Raw genomic sequence first — 25,021 nt, 5'->3', positions numbered from 1 at the left:
CCAGAGTGAGAGTGCAACTACCTCTTTACTCTTTAAAAAAAATCCTCCCTGTAGGGACTGTTTCTTTTCTCATACTTCCATAATAAAGAAAATTGGTATGTCCATTTGCGTATGTATCATGGGTGATCTGTTTATCAAGAAATGAAAGAAAATTTCCTTCCAATTTCTGTTTTCCTTGTGATTGATATTAATTGGGTTTTCTGCAAAGCACAGCTTATCTTGAACTGAACCCAAAGCAGATGAATATGTTGCTGTGCGGTAAGATTTTCTTTTCTTGAAATGAAGAATGGGATGAAGATGCTTATCTGAGATCAAACAGGCTTCAGGTAGAGTTTACATCAGCAGCACTTTGAAATTCATTGTTAGAGTGTAGTTGGTATCAATAAGGAATGAGAATGGTAGCCTGTATTGTGACTGCATTTATTAACTTATTTCCAGCAGCTAAAAAGGGAGAGCTGCCGTGTACCTCCAGTCGCAGTCTTTTCTTCCCGAGATGAAAGAGGCAAGTATAGTTCATAATGAAAATTAATGGAATCCCCGAGTACAGCTAAAAGAACCCACTGTTAAAACTAAAAGCTTGTGAATTTCCTCTGAGGTCTAATGTCCGTACATAGAATTGAACAAAAGCGTGCAGTGCAAGGGCCGATACCTTTCTCCAGCTACCCGCTAAGCCTCCCGTCTGTACGTGGCAGTGAAGCGCTACATGGGGATGCCCCGAGCAGCTGGAGCTCAGGAGGTAACCCCGACTGCACCAGCGCAGCCATGCCCGTGCATCCCGCTGCCAAGCTACCGTGACCCGTTTCTGAAAGCGGAGCACCACACGAGCAGTCTTCCAGTACTTGATAGAGCCTGTTTATGCCTAATAATATAGTAGAGACGTACCCTGATCCTTACGTTTTAGGAAGGCTCTAGGTACGGATGCTAAATCTCTCTTTTCCCCAGTACTAGCCAATATCCTCTGCTGGTTTATTGTGAAATAGATCCAGTGACTTAATTTAATTCTCTCTTTACACCACATTGATGTAGCCTCTTTTTTCCCTTCGGCTTCCCTATAATCCCCTGCTTAGCGGTGCTGCAGCTCCCTTCGCCCCTCACTGTGCTCTCTCTGCTGCTCTCGCAGCCGGTCCAGCTATCGCCCTCTCCTCCCCGTGCTCCAGCGCAAGCCTTGATGTTCACAAATCACCTCTCTGCCAGAGCTTCGCTACTCGTACCACTGGCAAAACAGTTTACACTACTCTGTTTTGTACAAGTGCAGCTTATCCCAGTGGCAACACGTTTAAATCCCAGGACAGCTAAACCCTTCAATACCGTGGTCATGTCTGACATGTAACTAGATAGATGTATTACCCAGCAAGCATTCTTCCTCCTCCAGCGTTCGGAGAGGAAAGCTTTTGCCAGCTTCCAGCATCATTGCTTTTCTTCTTCATCATCTTTTTTCCCCTTCTCTTTTAGCGGCGTCCATTTGTTCCCTGCACCAGTATTTCCACCACCACTCTGCCAGTTATGGTAGTTACTAGCTTCTTAATAAAAGAGAATAGCTGCAAATTAGGGCTGCCATCTGGCTTTTATTATAAGAGAAGGAGGCTTTTCCTATCCCTTATTTTTCTCGTGCTAAAGAAACGCTGAAATAAAGAAACAATATGGTTTGGGGTTTTTTGTCACAGAGTCCGAGAAAGGGCCACCCCACTTTACAGCTGAAAGAAGTGATTTAGTCTCCATGCTAAATCAGTCTTCGACTTCTCCGAAGCAGAGACAGCCAATTGTGCCTAATTGTGTGTGGTAGTTCAACGATATGGACTACTGTTCATAGGGGATTGAGCTGCTCATTTTAGTTAGGACCACAAATTGAACTCAAACCAAGGTCCCAAGGAATAAAGCATGGTGTTTTATACATTAAGCCATTCCTCCTTTCTTACTTGGCCCGTGAAATGAATCAGGGAAAGATTATTTTCTGGGTAAATTGGTAGTAAAACCCTGATGCAGACAGTTCCACGATTTGATTGCAGCCTGACTTCCACTTATTGAATATCACATCAAGCAGTGGTTCAAGGGTTTCATATGACAGCTTTAAAATCCGCAAAGTTTTCAAAGGTACTTACTACATTGTGATCAGGTCACAGATCTAAATGTCAGTATTGTATGCCTGATTTGCACATTTCAAAACGATTTAGTAATTTTTTCATTTTATCTGCATGCATGAAGTGATTTGGAATACAGAAACAATTTGGAATCATATTTAGTTTGTAACAGTTCAATTAACTTAAGTGCTGAAACATGCTTCTTTCTTCGTAACTAGTTTAATTGGTTACTATTGCAAGAACAGGTTTTGAAAGAATGCCTAAAAGGCCAGGGGCAAACAAAAGCCCACTCTAGAGATTCCATGCTCCTGCATAGGCATGTGTGAAAAAGAAATAGCAAACAGCCTTTGGGGTCACAGTGTAGTATATGATTGCCAGTGGGAAAAGGACACGTAGCCCGAGCAAGAAACGGACTGCGCAGCAACGGCTTTTCTCTGACATAGTTACTAGTACAACCTCCAGTTCCCTTTGACTAATTTTATTACTGTTCAATAAGCAAGAACAGGAGAGCACAAGAAGGTTAGGCAATCTTAATGGTTCAATATATATTTAAACCTTGATCCGAGTGATAAGTACAAAGATAAGGTAAAATTATATAGGAGTGTGATTTATAGCATAACATGTGCCCATGGTAGGAATTGTTTGTCTAATTAATATAAAGAAACATCTGCTTTTCTTTTGAAAGTCTGACTTTTATTTTGCTAGAGCCAGAAATCTTTTTTTTTTTAAAAGGATTTGCACTTTGAAGCTTTTTTGCTTAGGTTTAAAAATAAAAAGGACATGACTCTTCAGAGATAGTAAATCATCACGTACATTAATTCTGTTCTGTTACAGATGAATAAGGAAAAAAAATTGCATGGTTTTTTGCACCTCTATATGACTGCAAAAGTGCACCCAGGATTTTGGTGAGATTTTTAAAATTTTATTTAGTTTTTTTTCTGTGCCTATATTGCTGAATGCTGAAGGTGCAAGGAAGAAGCGATGTCATTCCCCTCCGAGATATTGGGAAGGAAATTTGAGGAGAAAGAGTAATGCCTTCACTGGGTCTCTGCTTATCAAAACTAAACTTCCTTTGCCGCTTTAAGAGTGAGCAAGCTATTGGGTGCAATTTATTCAGCACATAGAGGATGCACACATATACTTATGAAATAAATGAGCATGTGTTCTTCACTTCAGGTTATGACAAATGTGCCTGCTGCTAGGAGCTGAGGCGTGGCACACCCCAGGAGCAGGTCTCATTTCATCCATTCAACTTTTAGGTCTCTCAATCACCCTCTGTGATTCCTACGTGTGACACCACCTTGTGTTTCCTACATAGTTAATGAAGAGGAATCAGCACCTCAAGTGGCCAAGTGGCAACCATTCCCCTCCAACCACTGCACAAGCTGCATGGGCTACAAGGGTCAGGAAAGGGCACAAGAAGTCCACTCACTGGAGGCAAGTCTAGGTACCCAACTAGGCTGATTCTTGTACAGCTAAGGTCAGGTGAAATACAGCCAGCGTATAGGCCCTACACTCTGGAAACATATAGCCATTCATACCTTCAAATGAGACCGTATATTTTGATAAAAAAGGAACGAATATTGCCACCATGATCGAAAGTTCTGTATACCCTAGGGTTTCAGATAGTATGTTAAGAGATGACTGTGCTGCAATGTTGTAAAGATGTAATGTATAATAACAAATGATGCAGGATAAAGTCAAATTTCTAGAAAATAAACTTGGAAAATAAGGATTATATCATATATATCCTTAATTTACTGCCAAGGCAAATAAATTTGATACGTGGGGATTACAGTTGCTTTATTCAAGAAACTGAATTAAGCAACTTCATTGTGAATAAGTATTAGCTGCAGGTTGCACTTCGATGGACTTCACAGAAATAGCAGTAACATAACTTCAAATACTGCTTTAAAGATTATTTCCCGTTTCATTCATTAAAGAAAAATGTTTCATTGAGATAGTAGCTGGTTTTCAATTTACCTTCTCCAGGTTTCCAGTTTTACCACACCAAGAACTCAAAAACAATGGAAGAAAAGAGCTGTTTTTTAAAATAAGTTTCCATTTTTTTCCACTGGGAAGAGGCAGATTCAAGAAATCAGTTGATGGACTGCCTTTATGCATCTGTTTTGGCCACAAGACTTGAGAGAAGGGTCTTGCGGTAACGCTCACGACACATGCCAGCCTCTCCTGGGCCACTGGAGCTGCGGAGCTGGGGAGGAGCAGAGTCCGTCTCTGCTCTGGGTCCATCGGCAATGGAGGGGTCTTCTCCTGGGGAGACCTTTCTGTAACTGTCAACACAGGTATACCCAAATGCATAAGCTCGCAGTGAAATGTTTATCCATCGGTGGTATTAGTTCCTGGCTTAGGGCACAAAACAAGTCCAGGAATCTGATCCAGGAGCAATGTCCTAAGTTGGACCAGATTGTGAAATCTGCCCATTCTTCCAAGAAAACTAACCCCACTTGCTCCATCAGGGGCTGCATTACAAGATGGGTCAACAGATAAGCATTAGATGAGAGTAGCAAAGTGCCTGTAGGCAGATTTAAGCCAATACCAGGGTGAAGAAGAAGCTGTTACGACCCCAGAGAAGAAGATGATTGTCATACAGGAAACAGCAGAACCAAGGAGAAAGCGAGGGAGAAACGAGCAGAAGGAGCACTGCAGGGTTTTTCAGCCTGTGGTCTAGGAATCCCTCAGGTTACTTTCAACAGATCTATGAAGGACAATTAAGGAAAGTAAGTATGCATGTACTGGGTTAAGTTTGATGACAGAGGTGTTCACACCTCCACTGGAAAATGCTTAGGGACTGAAAGTTGGCAAAAGCTGAAAAAGCTGGGTTTAGTGAATTGTGTTTCCAGCAGCCTGTTTTCCCCCATAACTGAACCCAAGTTTCGATTGTGCTCCTTGGCCTAATATTTGGCCTTTGTTTGCTTATGTAAATCAGGTTGTTTAGTGCAAATTAGCATTATTGAAAAACAATTGCCATCCAAATTAACATTCTGCCTTTCATTTTACACCAGACCTGCTGGGCTTTTTTAGATAAACCCTGAATCAACTTAGCTGCAGTGTTTATGACTAGATGGCATTTTACGGCAAAGTAGCCCTGTTTCTCCAATAGCACAATGCCAGTAGCAATTCATATCTATCAGACCGTCCTCGAGGGTCAGCTGGGGCTCTTCCTGCAAAAGATATTATGCAACTCCTTCCAGCATTTGTTCTCCCTATTGAAGCCTGGAATATTTTCAGTGTACAGATATATACACACACACATGCATGGGTTTTAATATATACATATATATATATATACACACCACTTGTATATACCACTAGACACCAGTAGTTTTATTTCTAATTACTTTGTTAGTTGCCTTGTGTGCATTTTATCTACATACTATCAGAAGGGAGCGCAGCATAGTAAGAAGTACAAAGAGAGGGAAAGTAAAACAACGTATGACTGCAAAGGGATGACAAAAGTTAATCCACAAGAGGTTTTTAATTTCAGATATCCAGCCGAAAGGGATGGTTGGAGACTCTGCTCTGCCCCATTACATGATTGCTACAAAAAGGCAGGAAAAGCCCTTTGTTACGTATGCCCTAGGAAAATAGGTTAAAATATATATATATATAAAAATTATGTCTTTTCAAAGTAATATGATGAATATTATGATATTGTAACTCTGAAGACTTCTGATGAACATGTTGTCCTCAATGAGCACTTAATTCACAAAGAAACATCTCTCTAGCAAAGTAACCCAAAACCTGGAGAAACAATACGAGCAATTGCAAAGACTTTGTAGTATCACCAGAAAGGTCTAAATATGAAGACTGTAAAGCACGAACATCTTTGGAACAAACTTGTCTGTGGGATCTCAGATAAAGCACTTTCCCACAGCCTGGTTTTCCAGTGATTTCATCAAGGAGGTGATTTCATCAAAAGCTAAAGGAAAGCTAGTGCATTGCTGAAGTGCTAAAAACACAAGGAAGAGATTGTAAAGCTATTGAAGGGTGCAGCAGGGGTATCTTCAAATCTTGAAATACTTTTTCCCTTAATAATAGACATTCAGTAGAACTGAGCAATTATTTCCCTTTACAGATCTGAATAGAAAGATTTTTTTAAGTGATAGATCTTATTAAATAAATAGAACAGTGTTGCATGTCATAAATGCAAAGTTAGATACAATAAAAAGAAATTACATTTGCTACTTACCCCTGAAGAGCCATGGTAGTAGCACTCAAAAATAGAGTGGGATTTTTGAATGCTGAGCCTGTATGAGACACAGTACAAAAGTCAGTCCTCAGAGTAACTGTTGGTGTGGGTGCCCTGGGCACTCCTGCAGAAGCCAGTGCTTTCCCATCATTTTCTGCAAAGCTGTAGTGACTTGAGGTGATTTGGGAAGGCTGTGCTGAGAAGCACCTGGTTTTGTTGCATCTAACATTAACTATTTCAGTTTAGAGATGCTATTGAAAAGTGTGCTGTAATAAATAAACAAACAAACAAATAAATACATTCTTAAGTATAGGAGCTGGAACAAATCATTACTGTGTCATCACTGTGAACTGAATGCCTTGAAGGAGCCTGTTTCCTGGTTTATGACCAGGGATTGGAAATGGTATTTAAAATACTGCAGCCAGCTATGAATTTAATCACAGCACGAATGTATGGAAATGGGGGGGGTGGGAGGGTGGAATCAAGCCCCTGCTCAGTTGCCAGATATGGCCCTGCATAAATGGAGGAAGGGGTTTGTAGTAGGTTATTAGCTATAAGTATCTATTACCAGTTCACGTATCTTAGGCTGGCTGATACAGCACCCCAGATTAAGGAAACGACAATTTCCTTCAAGCTGAAGTGGTCCCTGATTGTAGGTGCACGGTGCCAAGCCGGGGACCCTTTGGATCCCCAGGCTGGTTTGCACTCCCAGGAAGGAGCCGAGGTGGTGTGGAAGTGCCTTGGACCCTGCAGTCCTGGGCACACAGGGTACCTGCAGAGCAATTCAACAGATGCTAGTGCAGTGTGAGTGAAAAACGGGCACTCCTGCTTTCCGTCTTTTAACTGCTTGTGGCCTTCTTGGGTTAAACTCAGAGAGTCTGAGTCTGCCCATTACCAACGCTTGTAGAGCACACAAATCTGTTTCTAAATAACAGCTTAAGGAACAAATATTTCTTTTTTAGGCAGCCCTGTATTCTGTTGCTACGACTGAAAAAATACAGAAAACAGGTTTGAGACGAATGATTAGAAACGCTCACATTACCACGAGTTAAGCAGGTATTGCCTATCTCCTGGCCAGGTTACAAACAACGCCATGAACGCCTGCGAGCCGTCGTGCCCACAGAGCAGAAGGCATTCCCTTCGACGCCATGCGTGATGGTGACCCAGACAGGAAGGCTCTTTGCAATAATGTCAGCCAGGGTGCAAGCGGAATCAGAGTTTCCTTCTGGCCTGCGGAAGTAATTCTTCCACGACATAAGGATGTGGATGTAGCCTACAGCTGCCTTTGGAGAGAAAACTGTCATTGGAGTTTATGTTTTATCGTAACAGATGAGTTTCTCAGTGACAAATCCCAGATGAGGAAGTCTACATGCGCATACAGATTTTATATATTGGGGTACTGGTATGTATATATGCATATATACACACATATAAACATCTTTATCTGGTATATGTGCAGGTGTGTGCATATGTTGGTTGAAGAACAGGCATGCCAGCAGGTTACTGAAGATTAAACATACCTTAAAAGGTTAAATGTTAAACAAGTCTTACAGCCCTGGTAAAGGAACCAAAGATGCGTATGACTTTCCTTTTAGCAAGAGGAACAGTTTCCTTGGCATCACCTGAACCTGTGTGAGCAAAACGGAGCAATGAAAATATTGCGTAATATTTCTTTCTGCACACAAGAAATAAATAGTTCCAAGGGCCAGATACTGCCCTTGGCAGTATAAAGTAATAAAGGCAGACATAACCAGGAGAAAGAGAAAACACTTCCTATTCATCCAAGAAGAGCCACTCTTACAGACCTTGACAATCCACTTTCCCATATTCAGAGGTACTTGGCTTGACAACAGTAGTTCTGTACCCAAGGACATAGACTCTGGAGCTGATCGCACCACCACTTTGCTATGGTCTCATTACCACCGAAAGTTGTGACTGATTCTAGAGATTCACCACTAACCAGCATAATAACAGACAGATTTCCATGCTCTCTGTTACTCTGGGTTTTGTACAGATCTTCCAATTATTGCCCTGTCCAGTTAAACTTGATTTTCTATTTCTCTATCTTTAGCATTTTGGAGCGCTGAACATCCTCATTTCATGTCTTGTAGAATTGTCCCATGCACATTGTGGCACAGAAAAAAACAATCCTAAATCTAACTAAAAATAATGAAATCCTATAATTAACATTTCTATTAGAGAGTGAGAATAGCATCTGTGTGTTAGATGCAATAAACACAAATAAGTCAGAATAATCTCCAGTCTCGTATTAAGATGCGAATCATCTACTTATTACTTTGAGTATAAATGTTCCATTGCTATTTGCACAATGATTAAGAGTAGTTTTCTGAAAATAAATCTGTTTCTTAATAGTGCAAAGAATGAGAAGGATGGAGAATAAATGTGAGTTTAAGGGGATGCTAGAGTTCTCCCATGAGCTTAGATGAGATTTATGTGCAATGTGAATAAAAAATGTATACGACAGTGCAGGATTCACTTTGTTGTTGGTTCCTATTCCATTTGTCTAGCCTAACTGTATTCTTTGCCTCCCAGACATATAGTGAGTCTGGCATTGTTGAGCGAGCGAGGGAATAAACTGCCAGTCAGCAGCTATTCGTGACAGCTTAACCTCATCCGATCTCATCAGACCCAACATTTTAGAGCAAGACCAGTGCCATGAGATTCAGAGTAAAAGCATAAATAGCTGCCTGCAAAGCTTCCTCTGCAAGGAAGAGGCATCCTAGGAGGCTCACTACGGAGCAGTCTTACTATTGCTGTGTCTTTTCCACTGTTAAATTAATACGTAGGTTCTTCAATTTTATATCAGCTTTCATACAATGTCAACAGCTTAGTAGCAGCACAAGCAAGAGCTCGTGGGGTTGTGATATATGTCTGAGAAGCCTCTCTGTGCAGCTTCAGAGCTATGAGGCTTCATGCTCGATGCTTCATGTCCATGCCCTGTCCACTCTCATTAAGTTTTCCACAAAAATCTTACTACAGTCGCCCAGCTGCAAGTATGCAAAGGTCCGAATCTGAAACTACTGACACCTTATTAGTTAGATGACGACGTCTGGGTGGCTAGGAAATAATACCAATACTATTGAGCCACCGAAGTGCAGGACTCCACTGGGGTTTTTTCCCCCTCATTTCTTGAGGGGATGAGGCTCAGGCACTTCTGCCTCCCGCCCATGTGTTTTTCTACCGTTCTCCATTGCCCACATGCTCCTCCTGCCTCCGTTGTTTCCTCCTGGCTCCCATTCCCCGCTAACTCCTGATCATTTTGGTCAGCAAAATTTGGTAGCCGGCTAGAAGCCTCCAGCATACTACGATCTAGCATACCACGTCTTATTTCATGAGACCAGGAGGAGAGGCGGAGGTGGAGACACTCCGTTATCGCCGCTGTGGAGGGAAAGGTTGCAGAGTCGCCTCGGTGAGATTATTACAAATCAGAGAATCCACACAGGAGAGCGCTGCAGTAAATCAGCCTGTGCATGATCTACTGCTCAAGGAACTATTTGTGGAAGAAAAATTATATTTGTTAGCTGCAGAATTATGCCAGCTGTTGGCTCGGTGTACGACAGCCGTTACACAAACAGCATCCCCCCATAGTGTTATGGCCACTCGCCCGCCAGGGTGCCGGCGCGCTCCGCTGGGCCCCTGGCACCCCACAAAGTGTCTCATGGTCACCTTGTGCTCACTGAAAGGGCACATAGCACTCCATCGTGGTTGGCATAACTGTCATGTATCAGAGGGCAAAGTGGTAGCTGAGGCCATGACATTGCTAGCAGGCAAAGCTGAGGGCTCTGGGGAAATGTTAGGAGAAATATCTGCCACGCTGGTTGTAGTATGGTACCATATCCTGGTCTTATCCCCAACAACCTTCTCTAGCTCCATGTAAGTACATAATTGCATTAGAGACTGCTGATGACCTGGTCATATATGCAGTAGAAACTCATACCCCATAAGCAAAGCCGATGCCATTTATAGGAAAACAAGAAGTATTGTACCACAGCCATGCTGATGTATAAACAATACCATAACATTTTGTCCTTCTTGAGACAACAATGAAAAAATGAGAAGTTTGACTAAAAGATGCCAAGTAGTTCCTGAACACTGAGACATGGAACAGTAGTGTAGGAGTGTCCAAAGCGTGGTTCTCTAACCACACGTGTCCCCACCTGTTCAAATGCAGCTCCTGTGTCCAAACCACCCTACCTGACCAGATCAGGACAGTGCTTTTGTGGGGATGCTGGACATTCCAGGTCACTGCACAAGGAAAGAAGATGTCACGGGCTGCCGCAGCCAGCTTTGCCACGTTGTTGTGGGACAGAGATGCATGTCCAGGCCTTCCTGTCCTCTCTGAGGACAAGAGAAGGCCCAACGCCTACCATGCCCCATGACACATCTCTAGCAACTCAAACCTCTGCAGCTTGGTTGACAAGCTTGACCAACAGAGCCTTAGTGGCACACAAGCAACTTCGAAGTACCACACAGAACCTGCCTGGACAGTAAATGTCTCCTGCTGAGAATAGGCAGCACTAGACATCACTGCTCTGCCATCAGCGCTGCCAGCGGTGGTCCCAGCAACCCTGGGACAGCCATGGCCAAGCACTTCTTGTTTTCCAGAGAGCAGGAGCAGAGAACAACTAGATCTTTTTCCCCCTAGGCTTCAGAAAAGCTGTGGCTCTATGTTTTAGAATGGTACTTCTGAATGCCCTTCTTCCTTCTTTACATTGTAAAACTTGGATTCCCTGCTCACCCTTCCCAGGTCAGACGGGTGTGAGCAGGTATGATCACCCCATACTGCAGGTGAACTCCTCAAGTTCCAACCAAGACTTTGGACACACTTCAGCAAAGCATCCCACTCACATAGCTGTCACGCGGTGGGAGCTGAGTCCTTCCCAGAGTTTGCCAGCAGGCTGTCATGGGGTAATTCTGCAAAGCCATGGCTGGAGGTTCCCGAAGAAGCCATCACACTGTTTTCACCCAAAATGTCAGCATTGCAGGAGGAGCAATGGCAGCACTGCAGCAATGCAGTGCAGTTTCGTACCCTCTGGCAAGCAGGATACATAAATAAATGGGTTTCCATCTAAATTCCATTGTGTGCAGATTTGTACCAAAGAATTGTTGTGATGTGCATCATTATGTCTCATTATGTGATTGCAAGTAACCTTTTGTGTAGCAGACACAATCCACGTAACACGCTGTGTGACCAGTTTACAAAACCAGGCTCCTTCAGAAGGGCGAGTAATTAATCATTATTCAGCAACGGCACTCACCACTCCACTACTTGCTGGCAGGAGTGCGTAACTGAGGGCATGCCTTGCTACGACAATACATTATTCATGCAACAGAAAACTACAGTAAGACATGGTATTGTTCCAATAAATGGTTAAAAAAAGAAAGCACTCCGTTGAGTTTTCAAGTGTGTGGCTGATTTTACTTTATTTAAAAATTACTGCCAACACATTGCGTGAATAAGCATAGGCTCGAGTTGCAAATGCAGTAGGAAAGAATTAGTATAAGGCACCAATGTGCGTTTTTCATAATGCCAAAGTCAATAATCCGAGGACAACGAGAGGATCTCTCGAATGCCTTGCCTTGAAGGTATAGCGCAGCAGCTTTATGGCTGTAATAATTTTATTACTTTATCAAGCACTAATTTAATAGAGAATGGAATGCACATTGTCAAAAATAAATTGTAGAAAATAATTTTTTCGATTAAGAGTCCTAATAATAATTTACATACTGTGCTTTTTAGGACATGGTTTTCTTCATACTTAGCTTTGGATTTCATTTACACTACATCTGGCTGACAATCTATCATGATGCAAATGAGGCACATGAGGTTATTTACATTTGATCACTGTCCACTATTTACACAAGCCAGGGTTAATGAAAAAGGCTGATGAGGGTTGGAGTTTAGTCACTGATTTTGGAGAGGCTGGAATTGTACCTGTTTTCTGTTCAGCTGCCTTTGTCACAGAGCAGCTCAGTTCCTATCTACTAGCAAATACCGTAAGAAAATAATGAGTATGCAAACCCTTCAATCATCTTGTACTTCACCATGCACGCATTCCAAAAAGGTACGTGTCATCTCAGATCTCACCATTTACCACACCTGTATGTATAACTTTTCCAGCTGAGGCCATTAATGGATTTTATTTTAAATTGTTTTCCTTTACATGGGAGTCTTTATTCCTCCATTAATTCCATTTGAATTTGGAAGAACTTAATTCATCAGGTGCAGTCATGTCATTAAGGTCATAGATTTTTTTATAAAACAGAATCAGAAATGCTTTTGTAAAACTATTATTTCAGAAGCATGTTGAAAGGAAGCTGCAATAATTCAAAGGAACCTCAAAAGCTAAACATGTTTTGAGGAATATATTTCTAGCTACAGAAGAAATATTTGTAACTTTACCAAAATTTGTCACTGAAAAAAAAACAACCTTTCATTTTGCTTTGGATTCATAGACTGCTAAGATTTTGGGCTGAGGTTGTTCGACTAAAAAAGCATCAGTCAAGGAATAAACACCAATCAAGTGCAATATTTACAATTTATATATGTATTCCACCCAGCTGCATTTTCCATAATTGCATTGCACAGACACCAGCCATTCAGCAGAGCACATCATGTAGCAAAATGTGAGTTTGCTTTCTCTTTTTTTCAGCAGAGTGGTACACGGAGAGCGCAGCGATGGGAAGCGCAGAGGATATATTCACTTCCTCTCGTGGAGGATTTCATTTTCTTCTTTGCTGAGAAGACTAGTCTCCTTTGTCCCAAAGTATTAACAAATATACCAGCTCCCAATGAAGACAGGCTGCCCTGTGTCTATCAATAGAATCTATATAGAATCTTTTCCCTTAGGGATTAATTCAACTTTTGATTCAATCTTTCTGAGCTTTAAATTATGATGTTACAAACCTCCAAGGAACTACTGTACTATTTGTGACCTTCTTTATTACTTTCTGCTGTTTGATAAAGTAGAGAAAATTGATTTATAGTTTAGTTTGCTTGTGAACATGGAATATCAATGGTGAGAGTGTGATTCGCAGAAAAGCAGGGGAAGTTGGCATTGGTTGAAGTTTAATATAGCAGTTTATTAATTAATGGTGAAGGACAATAGATAATAATCTTGAATGACATTCTGGAAACGTAACGTGAAATAATACCGATGAAGCAAGGAATCTTGCTAGAGTTGGGTTTAAAGTTTTCAAAACATTTTCCGCAAGGAAGAATTTTGTCTGTCGCTTCCACTTCTCTTCCCTAAAGAAGAGAAAATAAAAAATTCGCCAATGCAGAGAGCAAAGAAACGTAAATTTATGAGACTGTAGAAAGAGTTTAAGGAAGGAGAGAGGAGATTCTTGTGGCTGAACAATAAATGAGTTGAGTCCCTCAAGAAAGGAGTAACACAGATGAGATCCATAAGCAAAAAGGAGTAGGAAAAGGAGCAGAGAATGCTAGAAATAATACAGATTTTATCAATGACTTCATGGGATCGGGGCTTCCCTTTCTCTGCTGTCCCTTAGCTCTTTTTTTTTTTTTGCACAGGGAATAAACTGGCATGATTCAATACATATTTTTAAAGTAAAGGTGCTGATACACTTTGGATAAAGGAGTTCATAGGATTTCATCTACCCCTCCTGCAGCTCTTACACAGGTGACTGGATTTTAAGTTTTTGCCATGTTATGTTTATGGATATTTATTTTTTAGTTCTGATTTACTTATGCTTATTTTGTCTGTCGCTTCCACTTCTCTTCCCTAAACCTCCCCCTCTTTCCCTTATGACCTGACGGGTGTTTTTGTGTTTTCTGTAAGCATTAAAGGTTAAAGGTGGTAGGCAAGGCTGAAGTTTTCCAAATGGAGCCTAAAATTAGGCATTGGTGTCTGTATTTGGATTCTTAGGCCCCAATCCAGGAGTCTATTTTTAGTCAAAGCAGCCGAGCGCTTGACTTCAATGGATCTAAAAACACTCATGCTTAAGTGCTTTGCTGAATCAGGACAGACTTAAGCACAAATGTAAATGCTGTGCTGAATTGGGGCTCTAAATATGTGGCTTGATTTTAAAAGTGCTGAGAGCCAGCAGGTCTAATTGAAGTCAATGGGAGCTGCGAGATGCTCAGCGTTTCCGAAAATCAGGCCACTCATTGAGGCGCCTGAATCTGATTTCAGGTGCTCAGCTTGCAGCATGCACCGTGGGAGAAAACGGTAACCCAGGAGAACAGGCAATGGAAGGGATGATTTCTTAATAAATGAGATCTTGATTTTAGGCAATAAACCTTAATAACGTAAAATGAGGGGACGGGAGGCAAAAAGCAATACTTTCCTGGAAATCTAATAGAATGCTTTTTTGCAAGCATCAGAGTGCTATGCAAAAATATGAAATAAATAAACAAATCAAATTAAAAAGCCTAGTAACTGCAGAAATACCGGGCTACATTCATGCCTCACGGAATAGCAGCAACACTGATGAAATACGTCAGGGACAGATTTGGCCCACTACGTTTTAAGCACTAATTTGATCAGGAGCAGTGAGTCAACAGCGCAAATCCCACGTGGCGAGGAACTTTGCTCTACCACCATTGTGAGCACTAAGCACAACAGTTTGGATTAGTAAATGGTAAAAATGCAAAAGTGAAATATTTTTTATAGAGTATAAAAAAACCAGCAATGTTAGGAACAGAGATGAGGTGGAGGCTAGTCATCTTGAGAAAAGCAATTCTTTCAAGCCAATTCAGTAGTCCTCTTTACTGAAAGACCACAACCAGGCTGCCCACCAGCGGCACGGGCTGCCCTGCGCTGCTCCTGGCATCACGCCTCGGGTGCCTTCCGAGACACGACGAGAAGACTTGGTGATGCAGTGTTGTGCTGTTAACCCCCCGAGAAGGCTGTTGACACAACGGGATAGGCCTACAGCGGTATGTTGGCTGCCTGTGAACGAACCCCGGGCAAACCCAAGAAAACCAATTCCTTCCCCTTGTTATGTGCACGTGAAAGAGAGGGCTGGGAATACCCTTTTGCTAGCCCCTCGCCTAGCTGTTGCCTGCCCAGTGGCAATGCCAGTGTGGAAGCCCACCATGCTGCGCCCTGTACTGTCCAGGAAGGATTCAGAAAACCCATGCTTGTCCACCTACCTTCCTGATCCTCCTCGAGATCCTTCTCCTCCTGAGACAGAAAGGCTGGTGAAGAACTCCCATGATGGTGCTTTTTCCTAGTGCCGGTATTTGTCATCTCAGGATGGAAGATACCAACCATTATGGACTTGTCACATGCTACCTGCACAACCTCGATCCAAGCATGGCCGTGTAGAAAAGCTCTTACATTCCCCACCCCCTCTGAACTTGAGCCAGCAACTCTTAAAATTCCACTGAGCATTTTTCAAAGTTTTCCTACAAGGTTTATGTCGGCCCTTCAACAGCCTTGGGTGCTCACAGCAGAAGGGCAGATAGCGCCTTTCTACCATTAAATATATTAAAACCAGTAGTTCTGTCCCCTGCCCGAAGTGCAGTAATGCAGGTGTGATCTGGACTACTATCTGAAATCAGTTACAACCACTAGAAAAAGTAATAGAAAACCCAGTACACGACCAGTTGGGGGGGGAAACCTGTCACTTGTGATAAAAAAGAGAAACAGAAATGGATTTGAAACATTCGTTTCCCTTTATTTGCTCAGTGAGGCTGATGTGTACTGCACATTAAAAAAAAAAAAAAAATCACAGGAGTTTTCATACAATGAATTAAACCACAAAAGTACATGTAGAATTGTCAGGTGGAAAATAGCCCAGCTTGGGCTTAACTAATAACTCACTTTCCCTGTTCAGCATAGTCCAACCAATAGCTTTACATGTTCACCTACTGTACAAATCTTACAGTAGCTCCATCAGGTCAGTGGTTCACATTATTGAAAATGTCTGTCACATAGGTACAAATTTAGAACCATCACATTATATTACATGGCTATTCTAGGTCATTTATAGATCAGATCTTATACTACAGTGATTGACGTTCTCATTACAGCCATCAAAAAGGACGCACAATCATTACCTACTGTAAGCTCACATCCAAAGGGATGTGAAGAAGGTGTGGTTGTTTTTTTTTTTTTTTCAGCTGACCCAAGTATTATACCCCAGAGGCACAAACTTTCCTCTCAGTGCTGCTCCTGGTGATGGCAGCCCAACTGCTTTTCAGCGTAGTTTAGCACAGGTATTTTTCTTCAATTTTAGGCTCCCTCTGTTTGGATTTGGATTATTTTACATTGTATAGGAATTACTTTGTTACAGCTCTAGGAAAGACCGTATTTTCTAAGTACCAGTTCTGTTACCTGTATTGCGGATGTGGTACTTACCACAGCATGAAAGCAACAGTACAATCTTCATCTAAAAGCCACACAGAGCTATGCTGCAATTTGCCTCTGGTGACAATGTGGTACATGTGCTAATCTGAAATGTTCTTGGGGGAGAAAAAAGAGAAGGAAACACCGAGTTTATATTTTCATGGGTTACCTACTACCGTGTCTACAAAGGATACAAATAGCTTTATTCAGCGATCCTAGCTCTACATTAGTTTCATATGTAATTTGTAATTTCCACAGAGGAAAGCCATCTTCAAGATGAGAATGTTTGCCAGGCCAGTGAGAAAAAAAAAAAAAAAAAAAAAAAAGACTCGTGTCATTATGCCTGCTTGGTGAAAAATAAATAATCCCCCCCCAAGCCCCACACCAATTTATTCATGTCAGCAATCTAGGGCAAAAGAGAATGTATTTAAAATTTTATCACAGAAATTTAAAGGCAAAATAGGTAATGCATCTGGTCCTTGAACACATAATATGATGTACTAAATATTGATTTCTTAAAAATAATTTATTGCTTTTAATATTTTTCTTTACAACAGAAGATACTCAAAATCCAGAAAGGAAAATTGTAAACTTTTAGTTTGGCATTCACACAAAGTTAAAATACCTGCATTTTTAACCTACAGAGCAACAACAAGAATTATGCAGATTAAAGAATGTTACAGTTGTAACACAGAACCTCCGAAAAAGTTCTTTTCTTTTTTTTTTTTTTATTGCTATCTATCTACTGAGAAAGAAGAAGCCTAAAAATCAAGCAAGCATCCGACAGGACAGACAGTGGAATCTCTCAGAACACAATATGCTGGTGATAAAATGAATGCAGCCATCAAAATCAACTGCACTGGCATGGGTGTGGAATTGGTTTTCTAAGATTGGGAGTCGGAAAGGAGATTAAATAGTTAGGTGTGCCATACCTTTAAGAGGAGTCATGAATGCCAAACAGTAATAGAATACCAAATCTATACATTCGCAAGCAAATTCCAAACTTTGCTGATTCAGTCTAGAGACTCCGAGTTCAGATGAAACTCTGATGCTCAGAATAGCAGTAGTTTACTCTTGTGGTTTTTTTCCTTCCTGAAGTTTCTATTTAATTTAGCAGAAGCAATGTCATCAGCAACAATGTCATGGGCACATCTGAGGCCATGCTAGTGCATAGTAAAAAAAGAAAAAAAAACCAAACAACCCACTGCTTCTGCAAAAGCTGAATTTCCAAACGAAGCACTTACTCCAAACTGACAACCGTCATGCATCCTAGGTATAAAATTTCCACTGGCCTTTTTACTATTTTAGTCATCTCATCATTTATAATAAATAGGATAATTGTAACTGATAAATATGTCTCTTTAGTAAACAAAGGAATGAAGGATTGGTATTTATACAGGATGCATAACTGTAAAAAATATAGATAAATACCATCATTAAACTCTGCCAATGAAAAGATTACTGGCTTCAAGAACAGCGTTTAGACACAGAATTACTGTAAAAATCATACTGCACTTAGTACCTCGGCATATTTTTATCAAATTAAAATCACAAAAATTAAAACAAAATAGCATTTTAAAAAGATTTTTGACCTCTAGTTCCAAAACTACTGTTGATACATAAAATAAAAACATTTCTTAATGATTACCCATTTGAGAGACTTTACATAAAATTATGATATCTCCTAGAAAAATTTAGATGAGAAAATTTCATTTCCCTAACAAATTCAGTGTATAAAACTGCAAAAGAAAATCAAGCAATGAGAAAAATGTGGAAAAATACTGCAGAAGTTGTTAATACCTTTTGGGCTAGGATAATTCTTGACAAAATTCTTATATAAGCTCACCAAAGAATGGATGAATGAGTGTAAAGCATTTTTGCACTCGGACACACGCGCACACACATATACACACACACCCCCTCACCCACACGCTTTTCTCTCTTTTTTTTACAATCAAATATATATAAGCGTAAGTTCAGCTTTCTACATATGTTAGTGTACAATAATTGTTTCACCTCATATAATTACATTTGAGTATTCTTGATTAAGAAAAATTCAGCAGTTTTTGAAAAGAAGGCTGCATTTACAGTGCATAGCTGTAACAAAAAAGAACATCGTCATACAGTATGTACATAAATAAAAATACTCCATTTAACATTTGTAAATACTCAACTACTTTAGAGAATTGTAGCAAATAAACTATCTGTGCACACACCCAGATAGTTACATCCAACTCTCATTAATAATGTAACACCACGTCCGCTCATTAGAATATATCGCTGAACAAGCTGCACATTTGACCATTAACAAGGCTTTGAAAATTTTGCTGTGGAAGATCAACGTTGTAGACATTTACATGGGTGTCAGAATTAAAAGATGAAACTTCAAAATGTTAGGGAAGCTTGAGCCTTTCATTTTCTCTTTGCAAGGACTGAAAAAAAATCCTACCAAAAAAAAAAACCCTCAAAGAAAAGAAACATCTTAAAACAAAGCTAAAACAGATTGTAGGCTTCTGGGACCTGTGGTTTCTTCTGGATTGTCATATTATCGCTGTGTTGTGAGAAGAAGCTTCATTAAAAAAAAAAATAATGCAGTGCCTGATTCCCAGACATCAGCAGCCGTAGTTCTCAGGTTTGGTTTTTTTTGTTTGTTTGTTTTCGTTCTTATTTTTTTGTTAAAATGCATTATGTACAGATTTTGCAGTTCATCGTTGTACAGGTATCTCTGTGGAACTGCTGCCATGTCTTGTGGTTTGCATCGAACTCGCGAGGAACGCCCGGCTCCCCCGCCACCGATCACCCACGAAAGCAAAGCTGACACCCACGGACACGCGTGTGCTTACTGGACAGCCATCCTGTCTCTCCACTTGTCGAGCAGCTGTGTTCATGTAAACCATGGTTTTGAACAGAGAGTGTAAAGTAGGAGAAAATCCTAAGCATGACTTTTTAATTGTCCGTTATTGAAGGACGTGATGTCCGTGAGGTATTCGCCATCCCTCCGTTTTCCTTAGGTGTGATGCATGTTACCTACGCAGGCTCCGCTGTGCCTCTTTAAGTAAACTATCAAAATCCATGGAGTCGTACTTGCTTTTAGTGGAAGCAGGATCAAAATCATCTGAGTTTGAATCTGAAACCCAAAGAGAAGCAAGTTCAGGTCAGAGGCAAGAACGACTGGTGAGTACTTACTTTATTTTCTTTGTGCAATGGTCCAAACAAAGCACTACAGAAACAATCCACTTGTGACCGCAGCTTTAGAGGAATGAGATGACAAAAGCCCACAAATGGTCATCAAAGAAGCTTTAAGGATGCACAGAGCTTTCTGGTAAGAAGCAGGACTTAACAAAAGCAGTACATATCATCGCGGGGTGCATACCACAAATTGCACGTACACCTAGAGCAGGTAAACTCAAAACAGTTTCTCCAAGGACTTGAGCACCAACACACTGCTATGTATAGGTCTCAAAGTAGTCCGGATAATCTTGATAGATATTTTACCCAAAACTCCACCATTGTTTTGCAACTGCTGTTTTGGAACATGCAATATCCAAGACTGACTTTTCCTGAGAAAGGTAATGGAGGGTGGTTCTGCAGAAAGCCAGGGCAGCCCATGGGCAGCACGCAGGGGACACTGCTGCTTCTGCCCGGCCTCGGGGTCACTGCACCTCCCTGAATCTCTGGTTTTGCTCCCACACTGATTTTTTGGGGCATTTGCTTGTGTAGAGTGCGAGCAGTTCATGGCAGGGCCTCCGCACCGCCGCACCAGCAATCTCAGGTGGGCTCCTCAGCTTTTTGCAGCTGAGGAGCTTACCACATCGTGGTAAGCCACGGCAGCACCGATGGCCCAGCTCCTGTGACCTGCGACACCCGCGCCAGCTCTGCCAGCTGCTCAGACGCAGACGTCCGTCTGTTCCGAGCGCGGAGGAGGGATTGTACGTCTGTGGCCGAACGGCTCCAGTACGGCAATTACTGACATGGCTGCGAGCACCGAATTTCCTTTTGGAGTCATCCCTGCTTAACACTGACTCTCCCCGGTTCCTGTGTCACAGCTCCTTTATGAGAGTGCCCTTTTCTTGCCATTTCTTGTGTTGAATTAATCAGAACTCCCCATCTACCACTATAAGACACGCTGTGCATTAAATGTTCATTACAAGTTCCGTTAAGACAATATCTTCTCACAGAGGAGAGGTGTTAAACTTCTGACTAGTATTTTCAAGTGTTTTCTTTCTTCTGTACTCAACCCAAGGCTGATTAATTCTCTCTGTCCTTGTACTAGCTCATGAATTTTAAAGTTCATCCTGCCATTTCCTTATGTAGCTCTATCAGACGCTCTGCAAAATACAGGGAAAGCAGTCTGAAGTAGGGAAGCTCAAGCTGTCAGCAGGACAAAGCGAAAATACTCTGCTCACAGATATTCTGGGAATCCCACTCAGTGTGGAGAGACCTGCCAGGGAATACTCCCAGTGATGAATAATGTTCAAGAGGGTTCCCTTCAGACAACTTATTTTAAACCCCAGATTTTCTGAGATACAGAGACGACCCTGGCTCCCACTGCTGAAGATAAGTCAAATCAAGTCAAGACTTCAATCTGTTTTTACTGTTTTTATCAGCCTACATTTCGACAAATGCCTTGCTACCTTTTATATTTTCAACATCAACCCTCTATCTCTTCAGCAGTCAATTGCCTTTTCTTAGCTTTACATTATCTGTTTAGCCACTGAAGTGAATTATAGCATATTCATTGTGAACAATGCATATCATCTTTATCATTTATTCTGAAAAGACATCAATTGGTTAGAAAAAATATATCTGTATTCACTTCCTGCATTGTACAAAGCCGAGGGCAGCACATACAAGATTTCATTAGCACTGTGTTACAGGGTTATGAGAGATTTTAATGACTGTGGTCATTTATTCATAAAAACCCACAATATCTGATTAATATAGATTCAATGGCAAAATGTCCCTTGCTATTTTATTCAAAAAAGAGTATCTCCCATACCTTTGGTCTATTTATACAGGTATCAGGAAAGGTTTAACAATTAACTAATACTTTACATTTTAAAAGGTTAATTAAATAAGAGCTGAGTTTATAATATAATATTACAGAGGATGTTTTGGTAGTCTGCATGGTCTCTTTATGCATATACTTAACATCAGCATTTCTGCTGTAAGGATTTGAACATCTCCAAACATCCTTGCAAGGGGAAGCATCACATCCTGACCCAGAGCATAGGACAGAACCATACATTTTTGCCCAGACAGGACTAGGACAGACCCAGATGTGTTATCACAGCCAGTATGCACACTTGGGACTGGAGTTACCACAGCATACTGGGGTCTGGAGACTGATATACATTCTGTACATGCATCAGTGGGACAGCAAACACCAAGAGATTTGCTAAGCTCTCCACAGGCTGGAGCCTCTTACATCATGACTGGCAGGCTCCGCAAGGAGACACCTTCATACATAGATGCTTATGCATGATACAGGAAGTTCCACCTCAACATGAGGAAAAACTTCTTTACTGTGAGGGTGACAGAGCACTGGAACAGGCTGTCCAGAGAGGCTGTGGAATCTCCTTCTCTGGAAACCTTCAAAACCCGACTGGATGCGTTCCTGTGCAACCTGCCCTAGGTGATCCTGCCTTGGCAGGGAAGTTGGACCAGATGATCTTTAGAGGTCCCTTCCAACCCCTACCGTTCTGTGATTCTGTGATACAGGAATCACCAGTTGAGATCCATGGCCTTTGCTGTACTGAGTCAGCTTTGATCACAAGCCTTTCTAGCTTTCAAACCTGGGAAGCTATGACTTGTGTTTAAGGAGTGTCTCTGGCAGGTTCTACACATCTACAACACAACCCAGGGCAAAGCAAGAATCACAATGAATTTTTTTGGGTGAGGCCTCTACTTTGTTCTCTGTTTATCGCTTATATAAATAAATCAGGTATTAGAATCAAGCAGTCATAGCATAGCAATGAACAGTAAAGCGTGAAGGAGGTTTCTGCAGTGCTATCATTTCAATATGGAAATGTATTATTTAATATTGCGCACTTATTATTGATAATGAAGAAAATGGGCTTTAAAAGAAATTTCACAGTCTGAAATATCTGAAAGAAGACAGCTCAGATTAGAGCTCAGATTAGCAGAGTTTTAAACTTCTTGCAGCAAGTGAAAACCACTTCCTTTAATCTCCTCCAATCATTTCAATAATATAAGCAGCAAACAAAGAAGAAGCAAACACTAAATTATTCTCCTGAGTTACAAGGTTCTAGTTAGGTACTTTAATTCACATAGAGAAAAAATACCTACCTAGGTCTGCATAGTTAGACTTGCAAAATTGCTTGCGTCCACAAAAGTACAGCTCAAAGTCAGGTTCATTTGACCTGCGTAAAGTGTATCCATTTTCAAGAGCAGCAAAGGCGTCACAAGTATAGCGGTAGGTGATGAAACCGTAGCTGTCTCTGCAATTGAAAAACACAGTTGTGAACAAAAGCTAAAAAGAGTTAACGCACATTAGTGTAACCCCTTCCTGAAAGCAAGAACTTGCAGAAGATCCAGCACTGGAAATGCCAGAAGTACTACATCCATTTATCAGCATGATTGTCCTGTCATGCAGCTAAATACTTATTTCTGGGACAGGAAATCTCAACTAGCAAGATTAATAAATAAGGATGAAAGAAAATAAATAAGGTTTTGAACTCAGCATGTCATCTGTCACAGCACTTACGTTGGTAACTCCCATACCAGTAATCTTACTGCCATAATTTTTTCCATATGGCAGCTCCCAAACAAGAAGTAATCTCAAAAGTTCTTACCCATCATCCCGCAAATTTACTGTGCACTCCTCAATTTCACCAAAAACTTCAAACCGGTCCCTCAGTTCTGCTCGGGTTGTGTCAGGTCTGATTTTACCCAGATAAATCACACGACGTTCTTCCTGTTGAGAAACAGCAGCACGGAAGGCATATTTTTAACAAACGTGCAATAGAGATGTACGTCTACATATAGCCATGCAAATACACACACGTGGATGTGCAGAGGATGCATGATTATAGTAATAGTCTCTTGTGGAAGACCTACTGCATCCTGCTAGTTAGTGAAATAGTTCTCTCCTGGAAAGGATCTAAGGTATTTCAATGACACTACATTTGTCAGGTGGTGTGCTCCTGGAAGGTTTCACTCCTTGCTGTCACTGTCCTGCTATACACTGGCAGACAACTCCCTTTGCATCCTATGGCACCTTCTTCCCTTCCACCCTTTCTACCACTTCCCTCTAAGATTTCCACATCGGGAGCTCCTTTTCTCTTGCCATCTGTACAATACTGGGCAAAACCCATCTCAGTTGTGGAGTAGTGTAAAGTAACATGATAATTGCATAAATGTACCATAGACATAACAACATGTATTATAAACATAACATTATAAAGGCAGATAACTCATTAGCTGACTCATCCTGCAATCAGCTATTGTACCACAGTCTATACCTTAAAACAGAGGGAAAACTGTTAGGGGTCCAGAAGATTACTTTTATGAAAGTAAATATTTTTTGGGGAAGGCAGCAGAATAAAATATGCCCTGTGGTCATCATTACCTTTTGGTTTCTTAGGAAAAAGAACCTGACTGTATTCCCCGATTTTTATACATTAGGGTGTCATTTGCATGTTCCTTCGACACTTGGAGCAAAGCATCAGATACTTTTAAAACAATTGAGTCACAGTCATATCTCTCCTTCCTGGATGGAAATGCTCAGCAGAAAGACAGAAGGGCCAGGAAACCCTGTGAGAGTCAATTTAAGAATTTTCGGATGACCCAGTTTACTGAGGATAGAGCCATTTAGCGAGCTGCAAGTAAAGCAAAAGGCAAAAAGATCTTCAAAACACTGACCTTAAGGTAATCAGGGCACAGAAGCACCAGCTACACATGGCATGGGTGCTCAGCCTTCCTGTCTTGGATTGCCCCTGGCCTGAAGAACCCTGGCCCTACTGGCCCTACTGCTCATCCCCTACACACCCGCACATTTGTCCCATAAATGGAACCACCACCACCACATTCTCAGCTGGCGTAAATCTGTCAGTCAGTGGAGCAATGTCAGTTTAAACCATCAGCTTTGGCAACTGAGACTTGTGCAGAATTTAGGTGCCAAATGCCGAAGGAGCTGTACTGACGGCTGAGAATTCATGACTATCGTAACCTGGAGGTGCCTAAAGGCTAATGGCACCTCAACTGTGAGATGCAAAAGGTTCTAGGGACCTAAATATAGACTTGCATTCCTGCTCAGAAACATCCCAGCCTGAAGAGACAGGTAGCTTATAGTGTTACAACTCAGAGCACGAAATACATCTTTTCCATGAGTTCCCACAGAAGCAGAAGGCAACAGTCATGCTTGGATCACGGAC

The 25,021-nt window shown here is 41.3% G+C and overlaps 1 protein-coding gene across 3 annotated transcripts in view; it reads right to left on the bottom strand.

Annotated features, from left to right (window-relative positions):
• Positions 1–19,648: 19,648 nt before the first annotated feature.
• PPARGC1A (PPARG coactivator 1 alpha) overlaps positions 19,649–25,021 on the bottom strand; it is a gene marked incomplete at both ends in the record, with an annotated part of 170,139 nt that continues 164,766 nt past the window's right edge. For 2 of the 3 annotated variants that reach the window (XM_081999240.1, XM_081999242.1), the window contains 3 exons: positions 19,649–19,752; positions 22,935–23,086; positions 23,441–23,562. In XM_081999240.1, coding sequence (XP_081855366.1) covers positions 19,649–19,752; positions 22,935–23,086; positions 23,441–23,562 — 378 coding nt within the window. The remainder of the gene's footprint in view (positions 19,753–22,934; positions 23,087–23,440; positions 23,563–25,021) is intronic. The other variant, XM_081999241.1, reaches the window with a different exon arrangement.

This window comes from Phaethon aethereus, assembly GCF_964289735.1.
Source record: "Phaethon aethereus genome assembly, chromosome: 4".
Taxonomy (NCBI): Eukaryota; Metazoa; Chordata; class Aves; order Phaethontiformes; family Phaethontidae; genus Phaethon; species Phaethon aethereus.
Note: the sequence above shows the minus strand (reverse complement) of the source record. Positions and strands in the feature narration are given on the sequence as shown.